This window comes from Leptonotus elevatus, chromosome 10 (genome assembly GCF_054856555.1).
Source record: "Leptonotus elevatus isolate MCC_2025b chromosome 10, RoL_Lele_1.0, whole genome shotgun sequence".
In the NCBI taxonomy this organism is placed as follows: domain Eukaryota; kingdom Metazoa; phylum Chordata; class Actinopteri; order Syngnathiformes; family Syngnathidae; genus Leptonotus; species Leptonotus elevatus.
Window position 1 is genome coordinate 14,809,717 of NC_141248.1, and position 19,434 is coordinate 14,829,150.

Consider the following 19,434-nt stretch of genomic DNA (forward strand, 5'->3'; position numbering starts at 1 on the left):
CACTTCTGAAATACCACATTTACCAAAATTAGCTTTAGCTACTAATAATTCATGACATTCATCTATCTGAAGACGCTGATCATGTTAGTGATTTCTCACAATTGTTAATAAAAGGTAGAAAACAGATAAATATCACACTTACATCCATTTATATAAGTATTTGCAAGTGTAAACATTTTCAAATAATCACTCCCACAACAATCCAAGGAAATCACAATGTCCCATCACTGGTAAGCCATTTATAGAGCAGGTCTGTCCCCACAAGTTACTCATGTGTTGTTTGGGGCCAACCTCTGCCCCCCAGCACCATGTTGGTGACCCCCTCTAATGATATTAAAAGTTCAAAAGGAGGATCCACCCACCCATTCATTTTAAACAGAATTTAGGGACACCCTGTATTTTCTGAGTATGAGCGTGAGGGTTTATCAGCTCTCACACAAGTTGCACACAGGACACGTTTTGTTCAATCACTACCAGAAGCAAAGAAACGCCTGCTCCTAATTGAACAGACACATGCATGAAGGTCGTAAATTATTAAAACAAACAAATGAATAAATAAACAAACAAACATAGTTACAGAGTTACTGCAGCGAGTTACTGCAGCGTGATTATATAAAAATATAATTATTGCCATAAACATTTGAAAAGATACATCAACAACAAATAAAACGTATAAAAACAAAACAAAATAATAAATATGCAGCGTAAATGTACGCTAAAGTACAGTAGTACAGTACAGTGAGGTGTTGGCCATGTGACCTTTTTACCTATCGCGAGATTTGGGATATTGGAGAGCAGGAAACATGGCGGAGGAACACGGACGGAAGTGGGACCGATGCCTAGCAGATACTACAGTGAAAACTGGTAAATTTCAGTTATATTTCGTAAACGTGACTGTAAAATATTATGTAAAGTGTCTTAATTAGAATAAAACAATTTGTGGGCGAGCGAAATGCTTTCACGACGCTGTTTAGCGGGACATTTGCTTGAACACTGCGTGAGAGTGTGTATGACTCTTTACTGAGGTCAACTTCATAGAAATGCATTCGCCGAGAAACTTATGGAAGATCGAAATTAATAAGCTATCCATTGTTTCATCAGAACAATAATCAATAGTTTGAAGAAGATCATGTGTTAGCATGTATGACGACCCAACTCTGATGAATGATAGTCTTCATCTCACTGTTTTTGTAACTAAGTGGAAGACTGAACAAGCTGCATCTCATTTAGCATGAAATTAACATTTTAAACAATGACGTACTAGAAAAACTGATTCTAGAAGCCTCCCTTGTGTCTGATGTCAGTTTAATTTAAAATTCACATTCTTTTAACAACCTTACACCGTAGATTAGGTACATATGTGCAATTTGCATCAGGTCCAGCACTCCAATGGGGGTCTTCCTCCAGATGGTACTTGCTCGCCTCAAGTGTCCTCACAGACAAGCACTGTGCAACTAATCTCAGATGACACTGTATGCAATTAAAACTTTACTATACCTCATTCGTTTGTTCAAGGCCACAGCAAACCCAAAACAGTCCATCCCTAATCCAATATGAATCACATGCATACTTCCTGTCCACTTGAGACAATAGCATCTGGCTTGTGGCTGCCTTCAATGTGCACTTAGAGCTCTGGCTTGAAGAGAGTGCTGCTGTCTGTGATTGCCTCCGCTATGGAGGTCACGGTCATGCTAATTGTTCTTTTGTTTGTACATTAGCAGGACCGATTTTGAAGAAAATTTGTGAAGGGGTATACAGCTTGAACACATCAAATGTTGTTGCAGATCTGTGAATGGTTGTGCAGTTTTGTTAACGTTGTCATAATAATACAACTGATCAAATCTTAATAATGACCAAATTAAAAGTTTTCAACTCTATATGGTGTCCAAATGAGAATAGTTTGGCTTTGACTTGTGGATTGTGGGCTGACCTGGAAGTATCTGAAAAGTGGTACTGTTGAACTTCTAATTAGTAATGAGAGGTTGTGCAAATATGGAATTCTACTAGAATTTTTGTGGAAAATACTGTATAATGTGCTTTTAAAGTGTGAAGCAGAAATTGTATTGACTGTTATGCGTGAAGTTTTGCGAGATGTCAGCCTAGACTACAAAATTTAGGAGTGTTTTTTGCTTTTTCTGAAATTCTTTTGACGCAAAATCAGAAATGACAAGCAGCATCAAGAAATTATGTTAAGAGAAGCATATGAGCTAGAAGTTCCGGTCTCGTTCAAAACAGTAAAGCCCGTATCCCGCTGAGGGACGAACGTTTGCAACGCTAACAAATGTTGATCTTTTGTCAGGGTTCGTACAAGGTCGCGACGTTCGCTAAACATTTGCTAAATGTGTGCCATGTTTATTAAAATGTCTTAAAAGCGTTAAAACAGGCGAGCGTTTAGAGAACATTTAGTGAACGTTGCGACCTTGAACGAACCCTGAGCATTTGAAATTTACCCACAAGTGAACATGAGATCCAAATGAATGAGCATGTGCCAACAAATTGACTGAAAATCATGAATATTTGATCTTTTCAGTTATTTTCCATGGCGTACTAAACTACAAAATACTCTCACAAATGTGACATTGGATGCAAATATGTTGTTATCCTAATAACATATTTTTAACTTTATGTCACGAATAAATATCAATAAAAGAATACTAACGTAATTGCTAAAGTTGTATTTTTTACTTGTGTAGATTATCAAACATCTATGTCAAGGTTGAATTGAGGCAACTAGACTCTTCTTATTTATTTATTTATTTATTTATTTATTTTCTTGCAAATGCTTAAATGTACAACTGCTAACGGTTCCGAATGTGCACGGAGAACAGTTCAAACTTACACATTATTTTAGTAGTTCTAAAAAAAAAAAAGGAGAGAGAGAAAAAAGAGCACAAACCATTAAAAAGAAAAAAAGTCTAGTGAAGCAACATTTTAGAACGATAATTAGTCTAATAATCATCCATGAAATTGTGAAAATTGTTGTTTGTGTTCACTGAGAAATGAACAACAAGCTCACTTTTCAGTGTACTTGTTTATCTTGAACACTAAATATATTCAAGGAATGAATCATTCATTCTTCCTGGATGACAAATGCTTGTATAAACTCTTTTTCGCCTCTGAAATGACTCCAGGTCAAATCTCCTGGACGTCCCGTTGTTTAACTATCGGACTCGTAAATGACGGCAAACTAAAGTAGCGCCAGCGCTGCGACCAGCGAGACGCTCGAGCAAGCGCGGTGCAGGCTTAGACAAATGGAAAATGGTGAAATACTTAGACTGGCAAACAATCCACTTGACTCTGCGTGACGCCACCATCGGCACAATAAAATTCGCTTCTTGCCGGGAGGAGAACATCTGCATTCTTTGAGCTCACTGCCAGCTGTGCGAAAGTGCCTCTCCAGGCCCAAAGCAACTCCGTAGAATATGTGCTGCTGGTGTATATGTGGTGGATCTTATGTAATTTGCGAAAAATATTGCAGGATGTCGCTAGCTTGAAGTTAGCCGCGTGTTGCTACACGTTACAAAAAATGTAACGTTTCATAACTTTGTTTTGTTAGATTGTGTTTATCTGAGAGTGGTCGCCTTGGATATCAGTTCAACTGAATTCCCGTGATTGAAAGTGAACATCTTATTGGTGGAATTTTGAGCGGATAAACAAATATCTAACAATAGGGCACTGTGAACCTGGCGAGGGTTTTCAAGCCCGCGGCTTGTATATCTTTTGTTGCCGCACAAATCTTTTCATTATAGCCAGACGAAGACAGACTGATTCAAAGGGACATGTTGATTTGCTCTCATATTTTCCTTCGAGTATTGCTATGAAAATCAGCGCTTGGCACGAGAAGAAAGCCAAAGCGAGCTCCAACCAAACATGGAGCCTTAAATTGAGCAAAATATTTGTATGAAAAGGATGCATATGGTTTAACGTCGATCTGGACTGATAATGAAGATGAGCTTTTCTTGTTTTGACTTTCCTAAAGCTGCGTAATCGAAAACAGTCCGAGGTTTCTGGTTGAAGAACATCGGTCATGCTGCATAGCTCTCTGAATCCAATTAAGAGTCAAGAGGGGCCCAAATGGCGCTTTTTATATGCTTTCTGTGCTGGCTGGCCCGCCACTGGGTGCGGCGTGGCCTGCACATTCCTCCTCAAGGTCCTCTCCGCTCCGAGACAAAACAAGCGTGGTGATTTTTGCGCCACTGCCCGACCGTTGTCAAGGCTGCGCTTGCATGGGATCAACAACCGCAGCATTCTATTCCTTACCTACACGTGCAGCCTCCGCCTCAACTCCACACACTCCTTTGGCACCTTTTTTTTAGTGCTTTTGTGCACTTGTTTCTACAACGTTGCCTTCCTGTTCCTCACGAGCGACGTCTTGCTGTTTGTGTTTTCATTAGGGATCTCATCGCTGCAGTATTACATCTACGGTGGATCCAAAACAATTTCCGTAACCATTTCATCTCTCAAGACCTACATTAGAAAAATGTGATTCCACTCTGAAAACCTACTCAAAATAGCAACATGGCATGTGCTGGTTACCGGTTTGACAGTTTACTGTGGTTTTAAAAAGTCAAATATTTCAATAACCGCTGAGCTCTTCTTTTTTTTTTTTTATATATATATTTGAGGGAAGTCTAAGCAGAGTACAATATGGTTGGCTGCTTCCAGAGTTGAGTAAACAAGCCGCCTCGTGGAAGCTAATTGCCTCCAATTACCGGCAGTCTTCTTTGTATGTAACAAAAGAGGAGGAGGGAGGGAGCAAGACGATATACGGCAAACACAGATGCCAGCAAAGGTGCCAGCGGGTACTAATTAGCCCCAAGGACAACAAAAGTATCCCATGGGTCTGTTCTAAAAATAGCTCACCAGTGTTGGGACATTGTGAATTAAAACCGAAGAAGAATGTTGATATTTATTTATTTATTTATTTATACTTCACATGAAAGATATTTCTTCTGTACTAATATTCTAGATTTTGTTTAAAAAATTAATTACCGGTAGATTGTGGTCACTCAGGGGGTAAAAATGCTGTTTGTTTACCCAAATATTTCAATAAAGGTCATTTTAAAGTAGGACTGGGTTTAAAAAATCGATATATCAATATTGAATCGATATTCCTTTTCATAGCCCAATATCGATTCATAAAACCATGAATCGATACTTTTAAATATGGCTCCCAAATGCAAATGTTCCTTTCTATTATTCAGAGTACCCCCAAGAGGAGCCCATTGTTTTTGCCAATTTATTTACATAGTACTATGGTTGTAATCTATTTCAATTATTTTTCATTGCTTTGATCAGGTCATGTTTGATAAAACATACATGATTAATGTAATTGCATTGGATTCAATTTTAGATCGTATTAATGCATCAAGAAAGAGCAATAAGTTTCTATTTGCAGCAATTATACTTCGGAGAATGTCTTCCATATAAAAATAAAATTGACACTGCATGAAATCCTTAACTGAATTGAAAATAAATGTGAATCGAACCGGGCCCTTATGAATTGAATCGAATCGATTTTGGAAATCTGAATCGATACCCAGCCCTATTTTAGGGATGTAATTTTAGTTTAATTAGGTTATCATTGATATTTTGGCTCATGTTTATCATACTGTCGGAATCTAATAGACCTGATCAATGGAGGGGTTTTTTTTGTTTGTTTTAAGACTCAAACGCAAAGTTATGTTGTCCTCTTGTTGAAATACCGGTGTTTTTCTTTTTCTTTTTTATGTACATTATCTAAATATATTTACTGTTCACACAAAAAAAAAAAAATCTCAAGCAAATGTAAATACATAGTTGTCAACCGATCTTGCTTAACTAACAAAACTGTTAATGTCGGTCAGAGGTATTGTATCAAGATGAATGACGATAAATGACGATAAAAAAAATAAGTTGGAAAAAAAGTTCCCCAAAATGCATTATGGAAAATGACAGTGGGTCAGTTTAGGTTCTTGATGTTGTGCAGGTTTAACGTTGTGCTACCAAAAAATATATATATATCTAAAAATAGGTCTAGGTCTAGGTCTGTGCAGGAAAGTGTATGATTCCTAATCCAGTCAACCTTTTTAGGACGTCTGTTCCGTATCCACTGTGCCAGACGTGTTGAGACTGGATCAAAAATAATCACGCCACCTCACTGCTCGAGTTGAGTCACTGCAGTCGAGTTGCTAATGCTGTCTATTTTTCTTCTCTTTTACAGTAACCGGCCTGGGCGTGGGGATCGTCTTCGCCGTCCTTCTCTTTAAACGTAAGTCATCAGTGTAAAGAGAACCAGGCTCTCCTCATTTGGGTGATGAATGAATGTTTTTGTTCTGCCCACAGGACGCACATGGCCTGTCTCGTTTGGTGCAGGTTTGGGTTTGGGCATGGGCTACTCCAACTGCCAGAATGACTTCAGGTCGCCGTACTTGATTCATGGCCGTGTGGTTAAGGTGAGCGTACGTACGGTTTGAGCAAGTGTTCTTGTTGAGGGCTGTTCACACATGCTCACCTCAGGCTACATCATTTCTATTTCCTCTCAGGACCAGCAGTGAAGGATTAAGGAGGATGCAGATTCACCACATAGGCATCTGTTTTGTGTTGCCCTTCTAACGCGGCTCTGCCACTTATGCCCACTGTTAGCCCGCTGAGGGCACTCGATTTATATTTAATAAAGTGACTTAAAGAGGATTCTGTGCTTCTCTTTGTCTGTTTGCAGACCAATGAAATGCGGTTTGGGTGTGGGAGGTAATAATGTGTGTTAATGAGCTCTGAGACTTGACCGCCTGCTGTTTTGGAACGAAGGCCAGGTTCAGCATCTGCAGCCCGGTTGGAGAGTGGGAGGAGAAAGAGTTGAAGAGGAATATTAGGAAATAAAAGAAAAAGAAAAATGCTCGCTCGGGGGGGGGGGATTTGTGGATATGGATAAAAAGACATTAAATACAAACGAATGTATTTTTTTAATATAGTTTTACCTCTGATGTACACAAGTTTTTGGTTGACTTCCGAGTCATTTCAACACTATTTCCCCACAGGAAATAAATAAAGTGAATTCATTTATTCCAGGCTGAAACTGTTACTATCATAAAACCAATACTAACTGGTCAAAAAGTGTGTTTGGTAAAAATAAATATAAGAAAGTAATTGACATTCAATTAATATTGATATATTAATATGTTGTATGTACCCCCACTAGTCTAAAATCGTTGCTTAATCTGATAAATATGGCATTTAGCGAAATCCACCTGTTTCAGCCAGCTCAGGGGGCGGCCATTTTGTCACTTGCTGTGGACTGAAAATGACATCACAGTTGCTCAGGTAATGACCAATCACAGCTCACCTGTTTTCTGAAGCTGAGCTGTGATTGGCAGAAGCGTCAAGGTTTCTAAACTGTAAGATAAAGAGGAATATTCTCAGGGTACTTAAGGGCCAACGTAAAATTTATTAATTCCATCTTGGGCCGTGTCCCAATTCTTCTCCTCATATACTTCAGGTTTCTGGGAAGAAAGCGTCTTTGTGTCACTTGCCAAAGCATCATGAGGTCGACGTGGCTTGTGTAATCACTGGCAGTGTGTGCTCCTCATCAAGATTGAGTGCGTGTGCTCGGACCACTCCTGCGTTTTGCACGCTTGTCCGATTGAAGAGGAAGAAGACGAAGAGCAAATATTAGTGCGGACGTCAGTTGACGTTAAGCCCCCTGCTGAAGCAGAATCCGTGGAATGTAGAAGAATGCCTTTTTTCTTCTTCTTGGGACTGGAGCTTGGGTCTTATTGCTAACAGGTGAGTCCAACACTTTCACATCTGAGAAAACGGGTGCTTGATGAAATGCTCGTTTTACTTTCTTCATCGCGCTTTTCTCAGTTGAAGCCCACACATTCCGGGACACAAAAGAATGGCGCTTTCGAAGGTCATTGACTTCAACACCGGTGCTGCTCAGAAAGCATGTCATATTGAGCCTATCGCTCATCCCCTGTTCATTGAAGTATGTGTTTGCTAATTAAACCGATAAGAACACTCGTGGACTCCAGCCAGGCAATACACCTGTGCAGTGCGGGAGCTTGGGCAGGCAGGTGAGATGAATATTATAAAGCCAGGCTAGCTTTCTTATAAAGTACACGAGCTACATGGTACGCCTCTAAAATTGCACGCCCCCGCTGGTTATTTTTTGCATTTATTGACAATTACGAATATCCGGGCATTTTTGATACTTCCCCAATGCAACGCAATGCAAATGTTTCATTAATACGGTGAAAACAAACGGCGTATTGCTTTTGTCTGTGACTACCATACAAACCAGGCAGATTTTCATAGTAGCCAAATGACTTTTCATTACATTTTAAAAGCAAAATAATCCTCACAAATTAAATGACAACGATGCAAAGTCCAATGCTTTTTAATGAGCGGAGAGTTCTTTCACCGGATTGACCGCCCTTTTGACTATTGACGTCATTTCGGAATTGTCAATTAGAACAAAATGTAGGACAAGACTTTAACGTGTTCTCATTTTGGTGTTTTTAATATTTCTTAGTTTAAGACCACTTGCAATTTTTATTTTTATTGTTATTTCTTTTTTTCACTTTTTTTTTTTTTTTTTTTAACTATTTAATTGTCAGATTGTTGTGTATAATAATGACTTGTAAGTTTACTGTGCTGCTCAATGTTTGCCATGTTTTGGCTATTGATTTCAACTTGTTAATAAATAAAGGGATTTTTTAAAAAGTAAAAAAAAATGTAAAGGATGGATAGATACATAAAATAGTTGTTCTGTGTGACGTCTTAATTCAATTCTAAGTGATAAGTTAACTATCAAAAATATTATGTACTTTAAAAATGAGCAGTAGACCTACTCCAACAGACTCAAATTTAGAACTGCCATCTGCTGAGTGTATAATTGTATGGAATGAACTAAATAATTTTGTTTAATGTTGTTTGTTTTGTAAAGGATTTTTAGGTCTTGTTTGATTCGATTGTGGAAGTGTTTTGTCCAGTGTTTAAGTCATGTTTACATGTGTTTTGAATATTTTGTCTATGATTGAAACGTGCTGTGTGTGTATATAAAACATGTTCCATGAACGTCACATGTTGTGAACGTGTGACTAATCCGTGTTATCTGCCCGGATCGCCACCTGATCTTCGGCTCGCCTTTAACTTTAAAGCAGCCTTTTTCAAACTGGACATCCAAACCCCCTCACAGCAGGAGCTCCGTCTGCCTGACTGCGAACTTTTTTCTTTTTTTTTTTACAACCACAGCTTGGAAAGAGCTTTCCAGTGGACTTTTTAACGTGAGACTTGACTCGGGCTGGAGGAGGACGAAAGAAAGAAAGAAAGAAGAAGGGGAGGAAGGGGAGGGCCGCTCCGGGCTGATGGAGCCTGACATGAGATAGCAGCGCACGGCCCATCTTCTCATCCTCCTCTTTCCTTCCTCGGACCCTGAACAACATGTTGTTGCCGCTGCCCCTGCTGGAGGATGATGTGACCGCTAAATGACTTCAGCAGGCTCGGGTGTACCACCGCAGAGCAGGACGCGCTCCTTATTTGCTTTAAGCAACTATCAAGACATCTTTTTTTTCTGGCAGACGGTGTTAACGCGCAGTAACGGTAAGATCAGCGTCAGTGAACCGTTGCTTTTTTTTTTTCGTAAAGCGACTTGTATGTAATGTCATCACCTGAGCAGCGACCGATATTTATGAACCACAATATTATTTCATTCCTTGTTCAGTGATACCAAAGTTTGACGCCAGAAAAGTCATCGGCGTGATTATTAAATGTAGGCTACTTTTATTGTACATTAATCCTTTAAATACAATTTGATCTCATCCTCTTTACGTTGCGATTGAGATCTTAGGTAGGCAATGTTTGAAGCTTCCAAATGAGATTTCATAATATGACTATATATGGAAAATTTGAGCAAACTGTGTGCCGTGTGACTATAGTGGAACCTCCAAAGTCGAACAAACAAAAAGTCAAACATAACTTAAAAGTTCAGATTCCACATGAGGTGTCAATACATCTCGTGAGACTTCAACTCACTCAAGCTTGAGTCGTTTTTATGTTTGTTTATATGTTTATTTAAAAAAAAAAAAATTAGGGTGCATTTTCTTTAGCTTTTTACATTTCCCCCCACTGCAAAAGCCACTGTTGCCAGCATAGACTCTAAATGGAACATAAATGTTGAAAATAATTTGGCTGCTCTGTAAAATATGACCCTACAATTAATGATCAGTACATACACAAATTAATTTCACCAATCCAATGCTAACACAAATAGCATGTAGCCAAATAGCTAATAATAAGCATGAAAATGACCAAAGAAACTTACTTACGAAAAGTACATTTAATGTTCACTTTCCAACCTGACATTGTTGCCTCAATGAATTTCTTAAACAGTGCATACATACTGACGACACAAACTCCAGATGTGTGAAATGCTACCTGCCTACAAGTATTGTACAAAAAGGCCAGCATTATAATTGCTGCAAAAACACCTTCCTCTTTCTTTTCCATCATGTTTCTATGAATTGTTTTCAAAGGGCGAGTTGTACTTTATTCTATCCGGTCACTGTGTTTTTAGACTTGTATGACAGTGCTGTTGTTACACAAAGCATTGCCTGCAGAGTCAGACCGAGTGATTCTCTAAATGAGGTTCTATATGCAGGCTCACACGCGAATCAGTGAATAAAATGTTCAAAGTGTGCGTCATGCTACAGGGTCAAACCTTTTCTTTATTTTATTTTTTATTTTTATAATCCAGTGCAGTACATATAAGCACAGTTCAGTTGTATTTAAGTTTTAAGTACAATACACTTTTATAACTTTTTGTTATTGAGTTATTGAGTTATTTTTATGTTTGTTTATATGTTTAATATAAATATAAAATATACTTAGCCTACTGTAGGTGCCAGATTACTTTTTTTTTTTACATATGCAAGTGACTTACAAAAATAAATCAAATAATATATTTTTTAAGAATTAAAAAAAACATTTTTGCTACTGTATTTTAATGTTGGTGATGGTGGTAATATTTTTTTGAGGTGGTACTTGATGTAAAAAGTTTGACGCTCACTGCCGTAGATTTGAGAAAGGCTTTATGAATGTGACAGTTTGAGCCTTGAACTCATTTCACTTTACTTGATTTCTTATAAGAAAATCATTCTGAGATTAGAAGTCAACTCGTGTCACTGAACACATTGTGTCTAGCTTTGGATATTCTACTGTGAATATCAGTAGGTAAAGTTTTCATCAGTTTATACACACAGTACTCTTACGGTGTAAACATGATATATATATAATATTTTTTTATGATAATATACTGTATAGTAGGATAATGGGAACCCCTTCAAGACAACAATGTATTTGTATCTTAAGCATATTTGCATTGGGTTTGCTTGCATCTGCTTCACAGAGAACCAAAGAGAGCACAGCAGGAGAAACGTGTTAAAACTTTAGCTTGTAAATGACTTGACAGGCTGAGGCATTTTTAAAGAGGGAGGTGAGGACATCGCTATTGAGGTCAGAAAGGCTTTTCTTCCTCCAACTCTTGGTCTTTTTTAGAGACAATGGGAGTCGAGTCCACCCTAATGTTCTCTCTGCAGCTGGCCATTTACATCATTTTCAAGCATGCCTGTGTCAGTTGTTAAACATCATAAATAAGGCCAGGCATCTTTGGAAAGTTGCTTGGGGCGAATAAGATCTGATCACAAGAGTTTGGTGATCGTTGGTAACAGGCCACCGCCGTTGTGCCCTTTTAGGTGCAGTCATGTGGCAGACCATTCCCATTTGCTGCGCCCTGTTTGCATTGTATGCCGCGGCGCCGCTCGCGCACATCAACCGCCTGGCGCTGTTCCCTGACAAGAGCGCCTGGTGCGAGGCCAAGAACATCACGCAGATAGTCGGGCACACCGGATGTCAGCCTCGTTCTATCCAAAACAGGTCAGAATCAGACCCTTCCCTCCTACGTGTCCTTCCTTGCTTCTATCGGATCATCTTTTCATACTGTTCAAAACAAGCCATCGTTCAGTGTCCTCTACAAGACAATAAGAAAAAAACTCATGTTCATATTTCTTAAGTTTAATGTCCTCGCATGTCGCCGTATTTTGCAAGCACATGATCTTTTATTGCTTTTCTGATTCTCCAAATAAAACTGCTTCCCGTAGAAGCCAGCCAAATCCTATTGAAGAGTCATTTGTAATATGTTAAGCATTTACCACATGCAGTGACATTGTTATATAAAAAATGGTGGGCCACCAACTGCTGGTTTTAGGTAGGCTACATACCAGGAAAAGTATAATATTCTTTCAGTCTGACAAACAGCATTTGCGAATCATTATAATATGTCGGAACTGAATTATGAAGTGTCTTCACATAGCGGGAGCTAAGTTTTGGTGTCTCTTATTTTGTCTTTATTTCAACAAAAGGGTGACAGAAGGCTCATCATGGAGTTAAATGCAGATTCACGGCCTTCAATTTATACTGACCAAAATGAAGTCATAACAATCACACTTATGTTTTGAAATAATCACACACTTGTGTCATCAAAACTATACGTGGCCTTTTGAGACTCGTGGCTGGAAAAAAGGAAATTCCTATTAAAATGTCATATAGGGTGCAGAAATGCAATAACGTAATTATAGCTAAACTTATGTAAATAATGATTCTGAATTATTTGAGCTCGGCACTGAAATCTCTCAGCACTCATGCCTAAGCTTGAAGAATTGGATATGAATTTGTCATTGCATTTGCTTGTATTGTTCAGTGCAACAAAAGGACATTAGCAACTCTGTTAGTACCCGTTAGTGACAAAAGAGAGAAAAATGTGAACAACTTCAACAAATATGCACACAAAAGTATGCATATTATATACACCAGTGGTTCTCAAACTTTTTACAGCAAGTACCACCTCAAAAATATTTACTCATCGAATACTCCTAAAAAAATGAGGCCGATGTTTTGTTCCTAGAAAGTATTTATTGTAAAGATCTGTAGCATGCACAATTGAAATATTAACAAAGAACTTAAATAAAGAAAAAAACTACAACAACCTGTACTAACATAATTATTCAATTAAATAATATATATTAATATTTAATAAATAAATGATATATAAATAAATATCAAATAAAAATAGAACCTAAATGAAATTAAATTAAAAACAAGATCTACAAGATTAAATGTGAATGTAGCCTATTGTAGTAAATATTAAATACAACAGAACTGTCAAAAAGTTATGCACAGTTTGGACATTTAATTCAGTGATTCTTTTACATGCCACTAGAGGGAGCCCACATACCAAACTTTGAGAAACAGTTCCTCAAATAGTGGCAAGTCCAAAATATGTCATCCCTCAATTAGTTGCAATTAAACGCCTCCCCCTTTAGACACTTCCCTTTTCCCACCAGAAGAAAAGTTCACAGATTCTGTTGTTCACATTATGACGTTTATGGCTTCACATTGAGCCTATTTGAATTCAGATGCTAACCAAAACAGCAGCGCCGATGCTCATAAAAAGTCAATCTCAAGTTTTAAAGAAGCCCCGTCCCAGTATTCAAGATTCAGATGACTTGATTGATCCTTAAAATGGCAATTCCCCCTGTCACAACCTGCCCAACGGGAAGCCTTGATCTTGCATTAGGCTATGTGCTTCTCCACATAAGATAAAAACACGTCATTGCTTCCTTGACGACATTCCAATATACTTTGGCATGTAATCACTCGGCAATGTTGTGCGTGTCCATGTTTTTGGGGGTGGGGCGGGGCTACACCACTTATCATCTTTAATTAGTCTGGTTAAACAGCTTATAACATCCTGTGTCTTCCTTGCAGAGCTTGCCTGGGTCAGTGTTTCAGCTACAGCGTTCCCAACACCTTCCCACAGTCGACGGAGTCTCTGGTGCACTGCGACTCCTGTATGCCTGCCCAGACTCAGTGGGAAGTGGTAAGAGTTTATGCGTGTTTGTTAGCTCGCGTAGCAAGCGGACTTCTGCCCCCCCCCCCCCCCCCCCACCCCCCCCCCGAACGAGCATGTTCAGTACTCAACAAAGTACATAGAAAAACGCCGCATTCGTTCCTGTGCTTATTGACAACGTTAATCCGCGTTCTACGATTGTCTACATTTCATTGAACCTCCGAGGCAGGAATCCATTCTAGCGACAACAAAGGCTTTGGAGTGAGCACTTTGGAGGGCTGCCATGTAGACTAGTTTGGTGGGGGCACAGGTGAGGGCACCTCATGTTGAGAGAGAGAGAGGGAGACAGAGAGAGAGAGAGAGAGAGAGAGAGAGAGAGAGAGAGAGAGAGAGAGAGAGAGAGAGAGAGAGAGAGAGAGAGAGAGTCCAACTCAACTCACTTTTAATTATCCTCAAATGAATGTTTGTGTTCGTGGTTGTGATTATTGTTGCATGACTTTAACTGGAGCTGGAAATAACAAAGCCAGATCTCTTGAAAGAGGATAGCACTCACAGTTGCTTTGGCCCTCGTACCAGATCTTGATGAAACTGCTGAGTGATCATATTCAATGCACAATGCAAACAGTGAGGGGACGACGTGTGCGGTCCGAAGCGGCAGTTTAGCTTGTGCAATACCGACATTCGCTGGGAATTTATACAGTGGGAATTTCTGAAGTGGAACGTGCCAAAAGTGCTGAAATTTGGGCTTCCATCACAATGTTTTTAAAGAATATGACTTGAATGTCAAACAAAATGTGGAGTACAAAACCATCACCATCCTTGCCATTGGCATGTATCATTTTTAAAGAGGGCAGACACAACAGACCATTTGTGGGTGAAGTGTAGAAAAAGAAGTGAGAATATGTATGCAAAAAATTTTATTTTGGGGGGGGATAACGTTAGCATTTCAACTGCAAGCAGACATGTACATGTAAACAACATACAACATGTGAGCTTTCTGACAGGGTGGACGATGACAGCTAGACATTTTTGGTGAATGTTAGCATTTTAATGGCAAGCAGACATGTACATGTAAACAACAATATGTGAGCTTTCTGACAGAGTGGACAAAGACAGGGTGGACATTTTTGGTTAATGCTAGTATTTTGACTGCAAGCAGATATGTACATGTAAACAGGGTGGACAATGACCTGGTGGACATTTTTGGTTAACGTTTGCATTTCGGGAGCACATGGCAGACTTTGACTTTCAAAATTGTTCCCACGTTATTGTGATCTATAGGCTAACATACAACTCAATATAAAAAAAAAATTCTGCTCAAACTGGGGTCCTAGTGAAGGTGGAGAAAGAGTTTTGAACAGTTCCAAACAGCATTGGGTGTTAGCACAAAATGTTGAATCTTCTGCTAGAAAACTGGAAAAAATATCAGGGAACACTTACTTGGGGTTAATCAGAGGCACCTAAAGTGTGTCCTGAATATAAATGTTAATATGTTAATTTTGAACATAGTCACACCCCAATTATTAGAGGGTGTGCAAACTTGTGCAGCAACATGGTTTAATCTATTTTTACTTATCTCTGTTTTTGTGTGTGTTAAAAAATGACAATTGGGTGGTAGAGTTGTGTAAGTACTGTATATACTTGAATACATATTTACAGTCAGTATATATCCATACATGTATATACCATCCACCTGTGTGTGTGCTAGGTGACTCTTGAGTGCCCAGGGAACGAAGAGACTCCTCGTGTGGACAAGCTAGTGGAGAGGATCTTCTACTGTAGCTGCCAATCGTGCGGCAAGGAAGGCGCCCAGGAGGGTGCCATGATGGAGCTGTACCCGGCAGACAACAGCCTGGATCCCCCGTCTTTACCCGACACCGTGAGCGAGACTCATTCTCACCCACCGCCCCATTCAAATGCGCACTCAAAGCACGGCCACACGCATGCAGGTCATCACCCTCTTCCACACACGTCGGACGTAGGGTAGGTTTGACTCCTCCTCTTTGCATCCTTCTTGGTGGATAATGTTGCAGGAGCACTTTGAAGATATGGTTTCACTTTGTGTTAAAAGCTGCAAATGCATTTTATTCATTGTTAATAGATTGTCATTAACACAAAAGCCTATTAATGCACTGCTTTTGTTTGCTGATAACATGTGTGTGCATTTGTGTATCCAGACGCAACCATAGTCTATTCTTGAACTGTGGTATCTAACGTTTATCTGCATTGAATACAATAAATTCTATTGTCAAGATATCTTGATTGTTTTTTTCACATTGTCTGTTTAATATTAATCAAAGGTCAAATAAATGATTAGAGTATTTTTCACTTTAAAGTGCCTAAGAAGAAGAATTTAATGTCATCTCAGTATGCCACTAGAGGGCGCTCATACTTAAAAAAAAAGCATGAGGGAGCAGACGTGTCATTTGATTTTTAAAACAATAAGATGGGCCATCTCGTTTGTAGATGCGGCAAATAATGAAATAAAATGAGTATGTCAAATATTCAAATTTGAGTTTTTTTTAAATATACAAATATTTTTTATTTTTAAAGAATGGATAATTTTATTTTAGAGTGAATTTCCCCCTTATATAATCAAAAAATCACTATGTAAAAAAAAAAAAGAAGCATTTATTTATTCTTAAATTATGTAACTAGATACATGAATACAAAATAAGTAGAAACATTTCATTTCATTTCGCCAGGAAAAATTACTGATTTGAAACTGGGCTCAGTGGGCTCGATTAAAGAACAGAAGTCAAGTCATATATGTGGCCCGTGGACCATTGGCCACACCTGCTCTAAAGCCATGATATCATTTCAGAAGACTGCTGCTTTGCAGGTGAGTCATAATCCTGTACTGGCGGTGTGGTGCTATTGCACTGTTAATGTAATAAAGGCACTTTTAATCAGTGGTTGGCTTTAAGGCTGTTTTGACCACGAGTAATGGGTCTTTAAATGCGCCATTTTAACATCAGCAGAATGTGTCAATATTGAACATTTCTGAAACAAGACGTACGTAATGACAACGCTAAATTGTGTTATTTTTGTAAATTTATACCACCTATAGACAGACATACCTATTCCATAAGATGCCACTAAGTGACAGTATAGCTCTATAAACACCTTCCTGTTCTCTCTCCATTAGTGTCGGCCATCTTGAAAATGTGAGCAGTTTTACTTTTATTCTTGTTACACGAAAGATTTTTTTAAAGATGTATATCACTGTATAAAGAAACACAAGTGATCAATGCAGAGGGGTCAACGGGTTGACGACCTCGAGTATCTAAATTAGGTGGCCGCATTCATCCATGTGTGAATTAAATTTCCCTAATTTTTAAAGTGTTAAATAGTTTGTGTGCGAGAGGAGATAGTCAAGGACAGGGGTCAGCAACCTTTCCTGTCAAAAGAGCCATTTTAGGCCAAATAAATGACAAAAAATTGTGTTAGTCTAATGTACTGTGAGACCAAGAGCGAATTAAAGCTGCACTATAAAAGAAAATATGCAGCATCCAATACTTTAAAATTAATTTTTGTGTTTCTGTGTGTAATTTTTCAGACTTAGTTTTCCATACATTTTTAGACTTTTCTGCTTTTCTATCAAATTTCTGACATTTTTTTTTTGCAATTTTATTGACATATAATGGTCATTTTCTGCCTTTTTTTTCTTTTACATTTGTTTCTGCCTTTTTTTTCATCAATTTTCTGACTTTTATTTGCAATTTTGTGGCCATTTTATGTTAATTTGGGGGATTTCTTTAGTTTTTGGACATTTTACAGTTTTTTTTAAACATTTTATTTTCTGCCTTTTTTAAAAATACATTTTATAATTAATTTTCTGCCTTTTTTTTGGTAATTCCAATTTAAACATTTTATTTTCTACCTTTATAAAAATACATTTTCTAAAAAAAGACTTTTTTGGGTGTAATTTCAAAGACATTTTATGTTAATTTTCTGCGTTTCCTCTTCCTTTTAATTATTTTATTTATTTATTTTTAAGATTTTCATCTTCCTTTCATATTTTTTTCTGACAACTTAAAAATTTGGACTCTGATGCTCTTTGAATATTTTATTATTCTTTTTTTTTTAATCCAAATAATTAATTAATTTAAAGACAAATTTATCTAAAAATCTTAATAAATGTACAAAAAAATCTGCTTTTTGAGAGGGAGTAAAGAGCCACAGGTTGTATACCCCTGGTTTAGGGATAGTACAAAATATCATCCAGAAAATCAATTTGTTAATGAGGGCAGGTATTCAAATTTTATGGACTGTGTGATGTTGGGTCGTTAATGCTAAAAGCGGCACAGTGGTGAAGTACTTTGGTGACTCAAACTCACTGTGATATGTTCAACAATTCTCTAAAGTAAGCAGTTTGGTATATGTATTAAAATGACACTATTTTAAAGAATAGGAGGTGCTGATGTTGTGTCAAAGGAGGCTCACCGTCCACACTGTGAAAATCCCTGACCTGTGACTTAAAGGTTACATTAATGGGTCACCATGCACCCCAGTTAGACATGATGTTCTTCAAACCAGTAACACTGCATGCTGCCTAAACGAGCACCTAATCTTTGCTTGAAGACCTCAATCAATCACCGTCATCTATTCCCGGATCTTCTCTTCCGTTTCTCGTCAACTCTCTTCCCGTACACTATCCTTATCTTTCCCTTTTCCTTTAATGCAATTCCATTTCAGCAGCGACAGAGCGACTGCGTGTCTGAGCCGCACGACAAATTGATCGCCTCCTTATCTCATGGCCACAAAGCTGACAGACATTGATGCGCGAGGTGTAATATTGTGTGGCTCCCAATGGTATCCCTTTTTGAGAGCGTCATGGCAACGGTAATCCTTGAGATGTAGCATTTCTTTAGCAAACCTATGCGATAATGTCACTCAAGGAAAAGTCTTGGTAACAGATTAGGATGACTTCTGTTAGATGGAGTTTTTTTTTTTTAACCATGTTAAACTTGGTGATGTTTTGTGTATTCGGGCAATGTTTATGGCAGCCATTTTGAAAGGGTCGAATCTGCATTTCCACACAAAACGCTGCAGTCTCACAATGAGGCCGGTGGGGCCATATTTTCTGAGGGGTGGCGGTTGTTTATTAAACTGGCAAGGAGAAAGGGTTTTGGAGGGGGTCACTGGAGTGCGATTTCGGCCGTGCTTCTAGGTCCGATTTAATGGTGGATGTAAACACAAAAATAAAATAACCGTTGTCCCTCCTGGACATGCAAGAAGAATAAGTACTTAAATAAAATAAAAAAATGGCTCGTCAATATCAAGAACTTGTACTCTGAGCTCTTTGCCATAAGGCAGACCGCAAACTCATTTCAGCTGCTCCTATCTGCAATCTTGACCTTTCCATCCCATGAAAGGTGAGAATGTAGATCAGCCTGTAAATGGATCCGCAGTTATCCATCTGTCGATCTCATGCTGCTTCCTTGACTTGTGAACAGACCCTGTCACACTTAACCACCTGCAGCTGAGGGAGGTCTCTGGATCACCTGCTGAATGTCGGACAAGAATCAGCAACTTTTCATGTTAAAAGA

The 19,434-nt window shown here is 38.5% G+C and overlaps 2 protein-coding genes across 3 annotated transcripts; both read left to right on the forward strand.

Annotated features, from left to right (window-relative positions):
• The first annotated feature begins 778 nt into the window (after positions 1-778).
• Positions 779-6,672, forward strand: LOC147167250 (MICOS complex subunit Mic10-like). Its single transcript, XM_086087527.1, has 4 exons — positions 779-864; positions 6,203-6,250; positions 6,325-6,434; positions 6,525-6,672. Exons 1-4 carry the CDS (start codon positions 804-806, stop codon positions 6,534-6,536), a joined length of 231 nt encoding a protein of 76 aa, XP_085943653.1. The 5' UTR covers positions 779-803; the 3' UTR covers positions 6,537-6,672.
• Positions 6,673-7,556: 884 nt separating this feature from the next.
• nbl1 (NBL1, DAN family BMP antagonist) lies at positions 7,557-16,138 on the forward strand. 2 transcript variants are annotated; one of them, XM_086087357.1, is made up of 4 exons: positions 7,557-7,761; positions 11,730-11,910; positions 13,801-13,912; positions 15,591-16,138. In XM_086087357.1, the coding sequence occupies exons 2-4, from the start codon at positions 11,738-11,740 to the stop codon at positions 15,867-15,869; spliced, it is 564 nt and encodes a 187-aa protein (XP_085943483.1). In that variant the 5' UTR covers positions 7,557-7,761; positions 11,730-11,737; the 3' UTR covers positions 15,870-16,138. The 2 variants fall into 2 exon arrangements, with proteins under 2 accessions (XP_085943483.1, XP_085943482.1); XM_086087356.1 differs by lacking the exon at positions 7,557-7,761 and adding an exon at positions 9,202-9,579.
• The last annotated feature ends 3,296 nt before the right edge of the window (positions 16,139-19,434 follow it).